General features: G+C 46.4%; 1 protein-coding gene across 1 annotated transcript in view; it reads left to right on the forward strand.

The window, feature by feature from the left end:
* Positions 1–1,760: 1,760 nt before the first annotated feature.
* MAP6 (microtubule associated protein 6) overlaps positions 1,761–12,637 on the forward strand; it is a 71,933-nt gene continuing 61,056 nt past the window's right edge. Inside the window, exon 1 of the mRNA XM_027581217.2 lies at positions 1,761–3,397. Within this exon, the coding sequence (XP_027437018.1) occupies positions 2,478–3,397 (920 nt within the window). The 5' untranslated portion in view covers positions 1,761–2,477. The remainder of the gene's footprint in view (positions 3,398–12,637) is intronic.

Raw genomic sequence — 12,637 nt, forward strand, 5'->3', positions numbered from 1 at the left:
CAGGGCATAGAGTGGGCATCAGGAGATGAGACTTGCTAAATGAAAGAAGGGTAAGGTCTCAATGAACACTCAGTTCCCTCCTCCAATTTCGAGTTGCCTTGAAAATCATTATTGGAAAGACATCAGCCAAATCCCACAGAGTTCTACGGAATTGAGGGTCAGACCAGATTACCTTGTTTGTAGAAATGTATCTCCTAAGAACTAGAAAACACTGCCAGGCATCATTTTATTTATGGAACTCAAATCACATCATAAAAAGACAAAGACCCAAGTAGGAGGAAGTTCAACAGATAATTGATTAATCAGAGTCGTCTTCTCATCCTGTTTGATTCTAAGGTGATAAAACAACAAAAACCCAGCGGTGTCTTGCAGTCAGTTCCCAATCTAAACACATAAATTACTTTCTTCCCCAGAAACACCAATGACCCCAGCTTACTCGACGCTGACAACTCTGCCTATCTTGGAGAGAAACAGAGCTGAAGGCCAGTGAATGTTGCTAGGGATAAGGAGTAGAAGACAATGCAGGAAACATAAATGGAGGGACATCAAGGAGAGGCCAAAAAAAGTAGTTGGAAAAACAAGAGGTCTTCCTGGAGAAGGTGTCCAAGTGGCTGCCCTGCTTGGCAAGCTCCATCTAGGCTTTCCTGGATGGGTCCTTTGAATACTAATAGCTACCATTCATCGAGCCATTGCTATATGCCAGATGTTGTGGTAAGCATTTTTAGTGCATTATCTCATTTTAATTCTCAAAACAACCCCGCAAGTCCAGAATTGGTACCCCTGTTCAGAGATAAAAGTAAAGCTCAGAAAGGTGCAGTGATATGTCCATGGCCATACAGTGAAGGAATGTAAATCCAGAATTTGAATTACTGTGGACTTGATTTGACTCGAAGCTTCCGTTCTGAGTCCTTAACTCTCTTCACAAAACCACTTTGAGGTAGCTCTTATTTCCTCCATTCTACAAATGAGGCCACTGAGGCCCAGGGATGACCCAACTTGCCCAAGTGACACAGACAGTAAGTGTCAGAGCCAAATCAAGCCTGTCTGACTCCAAAGTCTGCTGTGCCTCCTAGGTAGAGGAAGAGCAAAAGCCGGGGGTCAGGAACATGCCAGTAAGTCCCTTTGCATTAGGCCCTACCCTGTCCTAGGACACTGTCCCCTTGTTTCCTTTCCACCCCGCCCCCCCAACCTTCACACTTAGGCCCCTTCCAAGAATTTTCTTTTCCCCGACTCTCCCCAGTATGGGCCCTGGGCTCAATAGGGACTGGGTAGTTCTTGGGAGGCTCTAAGACACCCTTCCCCCAAAGGTCCTCTAATAAAGGAAGAGCCAGGGCCCCACCAACCTGGGGACTCACATCCCTACACATCCGAACAAGGTCTGTGCATGACTGACAAGGGGGGCTTGGATCAGGAGCCAGCCAAACTGAGTTCAGATCCCGCCCAATAACGGGCCAATAACACCAGCTTTCTTTAAAAAAAAAAAAAAAAAAAAGCGTCTGTTCTGGGACAGACATTTCACTAGGGATATCCTTCATATTTTAAAAATTGAATCCCCCTTCCTCCATGATTGGCCCTATTTTACAAAAGAGGCGCCTGAGGCTCCCGGAGGGGAAGGGACCAGCGTAAGGACAGCAAGCCATCACCAGCCTGGGACTGGAACCCACCTGGGCCCCAGATTCTGCTGTTGCCTAGGAGCCGAGGAGGGAGGAGCTGCCAGAGAGCCGGGGGGTGGGGGGGGAGGGGAAAGAGCGAGGGCGAGTTCCCGGCAGCGCGCGCTGACGACAGCAGGTGATTTTTTTTCTGCAGCGCGCTTTCTCCCAGCGTCTTGCCTGATTTTTTTCCCCCCGCCGAGCAGTAGATAAGGGTGGGGCCGCTTCCCTGCAGCAGAGACGGCAGCGGCAGTGGCTGCAGCATTATTGGGAGCAGCGGCTGCAGCAATGCTTAGTCTCCGCTGGAGGTGATCGCCTCCGAGCCCTGCTAGGTGGCTGGCTGCGACGGGACGCTTCGGGGAGGAAGAATAGAGCCTCGTCCGTGGCCCCTGAGGCCACCCCGCTCGGCCCTTCCTCTACTCCATGGCTTAAGCCCGCAGCCACCTCGCCTCGCGTCGCCTCTCTTGGCCGGGGTCTGCGCGCCGCCGCCGCAGCAGGGAGGGACGCGACCCAGACGCCCTCGCCCGGGGACTCCGGGAGGCCGTGTGGCTCACCCATCGGTGCCCGCAGCAGACTGCGCTCCCAAGACCTTTGCAGGCGGCTCCCGGAGGCATTTGCAGCCGGTAATCGGGGGACTTTACGGACTTTATCTCAGTGATAGCTTGACCTTCCTGGGTGCTCTCTGAGGGAGGAGAGCAAGGTAGCTCAGGCCACCAAGGGAAAAACAGTGGGAACCAGACTGGTCGAGGGCCGAGGGGCTGAAGTAAGATTAGAGACTTGCCTTAGAATCACAAAAAGAAAGGGAAGGCCCCCTTCGCAGCTAGCATCATGGCGTGGCCGTGCATCACGCGGGCCTGCTGCATCGCCCGCTTCTGGAACCAGCTGGACAAGGCGGACATCGCCGTGCCGCTGGTTTTCACCAAGTACTCGGAGGCCACCGAGGCCCCGAGCGCCCCGCCGCAGCCGCCGCCGCCGCCGCAGCCGCAGCAGCAGGCGCAACCGGCGCACGCGCCCCCCTCGGCGCGGGCGGTCGCCATAGAGACGCAGCCGGCCCAGGGCGAGTTGGATGCAGTTGCCCGGGCAACGGAGCCGGCGCCCGGGCCTAGCGGCGAACGCGAGGCGGCAGCTGCCCCCGGCCGGAGCGGGCCCGGCCCCGGCCCGGCCTCGGGCCCCACCTCCAGCGCAGGCCCCGCGGACTCGGTGATGCGTCAGGACTACCGCGCCTGGAAGGTGCAACGGCCCGAGCCGAGCTGCCGGCCGCGCAGCGAGTACCAGCCTTCCGACGCGCCTTTCGAGCGCGAGACCCAGTACCAGAAGGACTTCCGCGCCTGGCCGCTGCCGCGCCGCGGGGACCACCCGTGGATCCCCAAGCCCATGCAGATCGCCGCGTCCTCCCAGACTCCGGGGCCGACTCTCGGGGCGTCCAAGCGCCGGCCGCAGAGCCAGGAGCGCTGGCCGGCGCAGGCCGCCGTGGAGGCCCCGGAGCAGGAGGCAACCCCTGGCGGAGCGGGTGGCCCCGCAGCCGGAAAGCCCTCCGGTGCGGACGAGCGCGACACCCGCAGGAAGCCCGGGCCCGCCTGGATGCTGCGTCGCGCTGAGGGACAGGTGCCGGAGCAGATGTCGCTGCCCGCAGCTCAGGCCCCGGTCCAGGCCGCGGGCCCCGAGGCTGGCAAGGGGCGTGCAGCGGCGGACGCCCTCAACAGGCAAATCCGCGAGGAGGTGGCGAGCGCGGCGGGCAGCTCCTACAGGTAAGACGCGGGCCGCCGCTCAGGCGACGGGGCAGGTGACCCTTACCCTTTTGCGGAGGCTGCGCCCGGGGCTCATTCTCCGCACCGCAGGCCTCACAGGCAGCCCCTCCCCTTCCAGACCACACCCTCTCCTCAGCCGCATCCCAGACACCCCCTTCCAGGGCTGACTTCTTTCTGCTCCTTCTTACGTGAAGGCTGTTAGTACTTTCCATTCCGGCCTGCCCAGGTCTTTCCCTTTACCATTTTGGCCACGTTCCCCCATCCCCGCTCCGCCTCAGATCCCTGCCTGCTCAACAAGAAACCCTTTTGCAGTTTCTTCACAGGCGGTGCCATTCCGCCCCACCCACTTCTCCCGAGGCATCAGCCTGGACGCTGCCCCTCGCTGGCTCAGCTGTTGCCCAGGGCCATGCTGCTTTCCCGCAGGGCCCCGTCCTCCTAGAAGAATGCTTTCCCAGTGGCCAATCCCCTCCTCCCTAGCCCAGTTCACTTGGCCTTTCTTTCTTCCCTCCCTCTCTCAGTCCCTGGGAGACGTCCAAGCACCACACCCTTTTCTTGATTCCCCGCAGGGCTCTTCTAGATCACCTTCCTCCTTCTACCACCAGGCTTTGAAGTCAGATTCCTTCCTCCTCTTAGTAGCTGTGACACACTGAGCACTTTTCTTAACCTTTCTGGGCCTAAGATTCTTAGGTGTAAGATGCAATTGGTAATAGATTGTTCTCTTAGAATTGCTTGTTCATTTATTAATTAAATATTAATATTTAACATATTTTGAGCACCTACTATATGCCAGGCACTGCACTAGACATTGTGAGAATTACAATGAGATGGCCGAGGAGAATTATGTCTGGCACATAGTAGGTGATGAGAATGTCTTAGTGCCATTACAGTCTTGTGCATGATGCCTCATTATTCTGATTTCCACTTCCTAGATACCTCCAGCCTTCTCCCCTATTGATGCATTTCCTTTTTCCTTTCCCTTTATGTTCTCCAGTTGTGTTGCTCGTTCTTTTACCACCAAGAACCCCCTCTTTAGCACATTTAAATTCCCTGTAAATGAATGGCTTCAAGAAAGCTCATATCCATGTTCTCTCTCTCTCTCCCTCCCTCCTTACCTTTCTCCCTCCCTCCCTCTTCCTTTCCCTCTCCCTCTCTCCATCCTTCTAGAATTCTCCCTGTGCTGCAGCCTCAGCCCTTCCAACTTGCTTTCTCACCCTTTGTACATCCAATATATATTTCTGAATGCTTAGCTCTCCATCCTCCCCTTATGTTCCAACCCAGATCAAGCAACTAAGAGATCTCATTTGACTCTGAATGTGTAACACTGGGCTTTAGGGTCTCTGGGGAAATAGATGTGCAAGATGAATAATTGAGCTAGAGGGGTTCGAAATGTGGCTTATGGGGTCCTTCATCAATGCCACAGCCAGTTGCCTCCTTCCTGCAGGAGACTGTGGTTGGGAGGACTGCAGAGTTAGTGTCTTTTGCCAAGACCCTGTATGTAGCCTCATATCAGACTGATGTCTTTCTCCAGTGAACGTAACAACCACTCCCTCATATGCTGAGGGAAGCATAGCAGAGATAGATATCCTCTCTTTTTAAGACAAAATTCATCTCTCTCCCAGGTTTTAACTCTGGAAAGCATTTCCCAATGAGAAGGGGCAGCTAATATTTGGCTCCTACTCCATCTTCCCAAATTCCACCTCTCACTTGGCATTTCTCTCTTGGTTTATTGTTATCACGACCACAGTGGTCCCCTAGGAGTGCACTACTTTTTTTATGGCTTTGGGTTGGGCAAGATCCTTTTCCTTGGTTCATAGCCATCAGGAGCAGCATTTGCACAATATCTTTATGCTACTACCAAGGGAGGACCAAAAAGAAAAGAAGGAAGCAAATAAGCAAGGGGCATAAAAAACAAAGCCAAGATGTAGTTTTGTGATTCTGCCATGGCTTTCTTGTTTCCCAGGCAGGCCCTACTTCATTCCCAGAGAACCCTAAGATTGGCCCAACATCACAGATTTCTGATCTGGCCTCCTCATCTTCCTGCTCTCATTCTACTACCCCATGGCAGGTGGAACCTTAACACCCACCATGCAGGAAAATACCCCTCCTCACCTCCAGAGAGTCAATGCCAATCAAGAGAGATCCCAAATTCTCAAATCTCCTTTGGTGATCCTACTCAGTTTATGTTTCCAGGTCAGTGGGACTTGCTTTGTCCATGAAAAATTGACTAGACAGTCAGGGGATGACCTAACCTTCAGATACAACCCACTCCGAATTTATTATCTTGCATCTTTGTTCAATATGGCCTCTTCCCCCAAAACGCCACCTTCACTGTACAGTAAGCATGTCAGGCTCTACAGTTAGAATTATACTCATACTGTAAGTGATGGGATTGAATGGGGGAAGGCTCTGCTGTTGCAGCTGGTGAGAATGACTATTTTTAATGGCTATCAGAACTCCACCAACCTGTCAAAAAAAAAAATCTCTGAGCACCTCAAAAGAATTTTTTTTCTCATTTGGGTCTTCTGCAAAATTTAATTATGAATGTGACTTTGGGGCCAGCAGTTCCATTTTGCTGTATAATCAGAAGGGTTTGGAAGCATTAAGAGAATGAGTGTTGCTAAGAGACATCAATTTCCTTAATGGACAATTTAAGTGCATGACAAAGTTGATGTGAAATTTAACATTGTTTTTTGTTTCAGAAGAAAAATTAACCAGTAATAGGGAAATGCACTTTGGGTGAAAGTAGACATGAAGAAATAAGATAATCAATCAAATATCACATAAAGAAAAAAAATGCCTGGGAATTGTAGGCTTATCTGGAACATTGATTTTCCTTCCCTATTGTCTCATATTCTTTTCCTTGCTATGATTCCAAATATCTCCTGAATCTAAGTATGCCCCATGGCTGGCATAGATGAGTCTTACATTGCCTTGTTAGAAGCCAGGTTGGGTTCCATTTCAAAGATAATTTGATATACAAACCCCTTTCTTCTGCCACTGTAGATAAACCATGGTGGCTTACACCATGGTGACTGGTTCATCTCATGGGCTTTCCAAGTGACATCTGTCACATGACATCAATGCAAGCAGTTGGCTTAAATAGAGAAAGGACACATAATCCATCAGCTTAACATACTGGTATATAATGTAAAATATACAGTCAGCATGCAGAGACATATACATACTCATTGGTTTTTCTCCTACAATATACAGTCAGTACATAATATCAAATGCCCTTTGACGCTATGATTTTGAGAAACCTTCCCAATTCAACAGTTCATCTAATTCATAACATATCCACACTAGCTTGGGATTTTTGCATTAAGTGCTATCTCAGGTATCTTTCATTATTCACCATCATGAAGTTGATTAATTTCTGTTACACTCATTTTACATAGGTGATGTTATAAAATTGAGAAGCATGTCTCTGTTACCACTTTTAACGTTAAGGATAGATTTTGCTGGGCAGCCACTTGTGACTTTAGACCTAGCATTCTCAATTAGAAAAGAGATGAGTCATGATGAGGGGATTAAAATTCCCCTCTCAGTCCGCCCCATTGCCCTAGCCATCAGTTAATAGGGATAGATGGGGTGGCAGATGCTCCCCATAGAAATGCTAATGAGAAACTTCTCCTGGAAGAAATCAGCTGAGGCGCCAGGAGGTAGAATTAATAAACCAGAGGCAAAATACTTGACAAATGAGAGCAGTAACAAGGAAATCGGAAAGAAAAGGAGGCTTTCGTGTCTGCCCTACAGTCTTCCATGAAGGTTAGAGAAAGCCCCATCTGATGTGGGTGGCTTCTGCTGGCAAAACTGCCCTATGCTTCTAGAGCAACTGCCCACTTCCCTAATTTCTTCCTGGGCAAGTCTCAGCAATACTTCAAGGCCAATCTCAGATACTGAATCTTTAAGGATACCTTCCAGGTTCTGCCATTCAGAACTAATTTTTCTTATATTCCCTTTTTATATTCTGTGCACTCCCATTGTCTGCTTGACTATAAGATACTTTTGTCTATATCTGCCTCCTCCACCGGATCACAAACACTGGAAGAGAAGGGGTTTATTTTGTTCATCTCTGTACCTCTCACAGTGTAATATTGTGCCCAGGTGCCATATAAGCTTGCAGAATCCAGTAGAATTTTTGGAGTTTGGTGAAAATTTTATACACCTACACATTGATTCATTTCATTCATTTTAATTTGTTGGATTTATTTCAGAAAATGACCACCAAGCCCCTGCTTGGGATAGGATGATAGATAGGATGCTGGAGATACCAGATGAATAAGTTATAACCTTTATATAAGGAAGTTATGCCTGCCTTAATCAAGATAAAGTCCAGTCTCTACTAGATTAGTCCTAAAAGTAAATGTTCAAATGAGGACGGGCCGCAAACCTTCACCCAGGGCAATGATCCTCCATCTTGACTGCACATTGGAATCACTGGAGAGCTTTAAAAACGCTGATGCATACGTGCCTTGCCCAGAAATTCTGTTTTAATTGGTCTGGGATGTGGCCTGAGCATCTGAATATTTCAAAAATGGTCCCAGGCGATTCTCATGTGCAATTCAGGTTATGACCTACTTCCCTAAGGCAAGGGTTCTCAAAATTTAGTACACCCAAGAATCATCTGGCAAGTTTTCTAAAATGCAGATTCTTGGGCCTCATCCTCAGGCATACTGAGTCAGTAGGTTTAAAGTAGATCCTAAGAAACTACATTTTAACATGCAGTCTAGGTAATTCTGATGCAGGCGAAGTTCAAGCTTTACTTGGGAAAATACTGCTTGGAGAAATTGGCTGTCCTTACGTTATTGAGTTTTCTCTTATACAAAAACAGTGTTGGTTGCCATTTATTTAAGTCTTTTACGTCCTTCACTTACATTTTGTAGTTTTCTGCACAAGAGTCTCTCTCTCTCTCTCTCTCTCTCTCTCTCTCTCCCTCTCCCCCCCCTCACGCGCACACACACACATTTTTAAGTTTTATTGTTCTATATTTAAATCTCTAGTAATCTAACTGGATTTTAACTTTAGGTATGGAATGAGGTAGGGATCCAATTTTCTTTTTTGTCTTATGGAAACTCACTTATGCTTAAAATGCAACTTTTCCTCACTAATAGCTCCACGAATCTCCTCTATTACGTAAGGGTCACATATGCTTGGATATATTTCTGGGATATCTGTTCTATTCCATTATTCTGAGTTAATGCCATACTATCATCTTTTCTTTTTGTCTAAAGTATTTCCAATTATGTTTCCTATTGTGAGGAGTATATTTTATTACATTTTCTAATGGTTTGTTGCTCATATGTATTAATTTTTGGATGTTGATCTTGTATTGAGCAATCTTATCACACTCACTAATTAGTTTTGTCTGCAGACTCCCTTGGCTGTCTGTGTTTTTTAGCAAATAACAATTTATTGTCTTCCTTTCCAAGATTTATAAATCTTTTTTTGTGTATGTGTACTGCTGCATTGGTGAGGACATAGGGTGTAGTTTTGATAGTAGGTGATACAGGCGTCTTTGTCTTGGGATGTGGAAATACTTCTTAAGTTTTGTCATTAAGCCGGAGGTTTGCTCTGTATTTCTATGAGATAGCTTCATATCAGGTTAAGAAACTTCTCTTTATCCTGGTTTACTAAGGGTTTCTAAAAATGTGGGTGGGTATTGAATTTTATTGAATGCTTTTTCTGCATCAACGGAGACGATCATATGGTTTTTCTTTTTGAATCTGTTAATAGAGTATTCTGATATTGAACCATCTTTGCATTCCTGAGATAAACCTTACTTGTATAAAAGTATACTTTATGATGTTGAATTTGGTTTTTTATTTTTTATTTGAAATGTTTGCATATATATTTATATCATCCCCAAGGAAGGAGTAGGGAAAATTAGCCATCAGAGAATGGAGCCCTGAGGGATATAAGTATTTGGGGGGGTACTGACAGCAGAAGGAATAGCCATGAAAAAGACAAAGAAGGAATGATCAGAGGAGGAAATCAGAACAGAGACGTATCACAGAAACCACACCAAATACCTAACTCAGCAATGCATTATGCCTCTTTGGAATTTTTTGCTGAGGAATTAGTGTACAAAGCATTTTGCTAGATCATTGGTTGACCTTGGGCAGTTAACTCTCAGAGATATAATGTTGACTGAGACTAACACACAACGAGGAAAGGAGATAAGATACAGGCAATTCTTGGTTGCTCTCTTAGGGGGGAAAAAAAGGCACCTACTGCATATATGAACTTTAAAAAATAAGTCAAGCCAGTGATAGTTCTAAATCTATAATCACTAAGAATTGCTCAGTTTCCCAGACACAATACTAAAATACTCCAGTAAATGTCCACTAAGATTAAAAAGCTATCTCTATCATCAATGCAGCTTTGGCTTTACAAATTATATCAGCTGTATAAAGGTAGATGGGTGAGCTTCTAATTCTCTACTGAATGAAGAAAACTGCAAGATGAGCCTCAACCAACAAACTAAAAATTCTCTTATGTTCACTAAAAATGCTAGTTTTCACCCTTTAAAATAATAATAGTAGCTAATTGAGTGCCTACTATGTGCCTGGCAGGCTGCTAGAAATCTTAGATGCATTTTCTCCTACAATCTTTATAGTAGCTCTGCAGAAATGGTCCTATTATTTCCCTGTTAGAGCTTAGGACCCACAGGGCCTCTTATTTGCCCTTTAGGTTTTTAGACTCTGAAGGCACCGACTTTGTCTAATGCTACTTCTCAATGTATGCCATGTCCTCCATGTCATATTAACATGTATTGTCTCAACTCAGTTTTAATCCAGTAAACATTGATTAGTGTCTACTCTGTATCAGGCTCATTCCTACAATGACAAAGCAGTCCTCGCTCTTGAAAAGCTTATGTGTATTAGGCAGAGACAAGTGTGCTGAAAAGTACCCTAATAAAAATTCTGTGCAGGGTATGGTGGGGCACAGAGGAGAGAGAGAGTTTAAGTCTACTTGATTTGAGGGCTGTCAACCAAAGGGTTCAGGAGAGAGGGGACTGGAGGGCTGGATCTTCAAAGAAGAGTGGACATTGTGGGGAAGGGATCAATTTGAGTAAATGTATGAGAAGATAAATTGTAAGCAGTTCTGTGCAGGCAGCATTTAGAGGTTTCATGGGATGACGATAGAATGGTGAAGGGTAGACCAGGTGGGTAGGCTGGGCCAGCTCCTTTGACCTATAAGCAAAGAGAAGAAGCAGGATTAGGTTTTGGATTTTGGAAAAGGTGACTTTGACAGCAGTGGGAAGGATGGATTGGGGGCATGGAGTTCAGGAAGAAGCTGTAGACTGGGTGAGAGATGATGAAGACCTACAGCAAGGAAAGAAAGTAACTAAGCACTGACTGTATAGAATACAATAATATTGTGGCTATTTGAAAGCAGGTCCAAAGGCAAAGAAAAGAATCTAGGACACTTCCCAGATTTTATGCTTTGGATGTCTGGGGAAACAGTCATTCACTGAGCTAGATAAACACAGTTTTGAACCAATTGAATTTGAGGTGTTTTTTGCAAGGTTGACATGGAGATGTTCAGTAGAAAATGAAAATAGAAAATAGAAATCCGCCCTGCTGGTAAGGGTGTAAACTGGTACAATCACTTTCATAAAACTCTTCGCATTATCTACTCAAGTTAAACATATGTTTTACTCTAAGACCTGGTAACTGTCCCCTTGAATATATACCCAACAGAAACGAGGACAAAAGAATTGTACAAGAATATACATAGCAGCTTTATTAATAATAGCTAAAAAGAAAAAACAACCCAAGTGTCCATCAACAACGGGATAAATTGTGGTATATTCATATAGTGGAATATCATATGGCAGGCTGTGGCAGGGAGAATAATGCTCCTCCCCAACCCCCCACCCAAGGATGTCCACATCCTAACTCCTGGAACATGGGAATATGCCATGTTACAGAGCACAAGGAACTTTACAGATGTCATTAAGTTAAGCATCTTGAGGTGGGGTGAGTATCCTGGATTATGGGCCCTTTGTAATCACAGAGATCTTTATAAGTGAAAGGGTCAGTGTCACAGTGATGCCGTGTGATAAAGACTCGGCCAGACATTGCTGGCTTCGAAGATGGAAAAGGGGACCTGAGCCAAGGAAAGCAGGCAGCTGCTAAGAAACTGGAAAAGGCAAGGAAACGGCTTCTCTCCTAGAGCCTTCAGAAGGAACACCTTGCTTCTAATGACACCTTGATTTTTTTTCCACTGAGACCCATTACAGACTTTTTAACTTAGAACTAGGAGATAATACATTTGCGTTGTTTTAAGCCACTCAGCTTGTGGTAATTCATTTCAGCAGCTACAGGGAACTAATACACAGAGTTTCTCGATCTTGGCACTACTGACTCTTTGGGCTGGATGATTCTTTGTTGTGAGGCGCTGCCCTGTGCATTGTTGCATATGCCTGGCCTCTACCCACTCCATGCCACAGCATTCCCCACTGCACCCTCACCCTTGCTGAATTGTGATCAACAAAAATGTTTCCAGACATTGCCAAAAGACCCCTGCAGGAAGAAAAATCGCCGCTGGTGCGAACCACTGTTGTATGAAAAGTAAAATTACTGCAGTACTCTATAATATGGATATATCCCATAGACATGATGGTGAATGAAAGGAACAGATGCAAGTACACTTACTGAATGATTCCATGTATATGGATTTCAAAAACAGCCCAAAGGAATTGATGGTGGTGGCAATCAGAATATTGGTGATCTCTGGGGGTGGGGTGGGTAACTGGTTGAGAAGGAGCATAAGAGAACCTTCCGAGATACTGGAATTGTTCTATAATCTTGTTCTGGTTGCAGGTTATGTGGATCTAGACATGCCAACAATTAAGGTTTATAGACTTTATTCTATGTATGTTATACCTCAACCAAAAATTAAAAAACAAAGTACAAACCAAGTAAGAGAAAAGGCAGAACAGAAAAGATCTGGACATGGAGCTGTCAGTGAGGATCAAACAGGCATCAGGGCGGCTGGGGAATAAAGAGGGTGAGAAGAAGAGACTGTTGGGGCTGGGGCCCAACCAGCACTGACACATCAGGGAGAGGTGGAAGAGGAGTCAGTCGAGGATGGGCCACTGGTGTCTGTATGGAGTGAAAGCTCAGGCTCCCTCTTTGCCCCCACTTCCCACCTCCCCTGCCACCGGCCTCTGTGTTCCCTGCAGGAGCTACCCCACTTGTATATAAAACATCACAGTACTCTTCCCTGTCT

The sequence above is a fragment of the Zalophus californianus genome, chromosome 11 (genome assembly GCF_009762305.2).
Source record: "Zalophus californianus isolate mZalCal1 chromosome 11, mZalCal1.pri.v2, whole genome shotgun sequence".
Taxonomy (NCBI): domain Eukaryota; kingdom Metazoa; phylum Chordata; class Mammalia; order Carnivora; family Otariidae; genus Zalophus; species Zalophus californianus.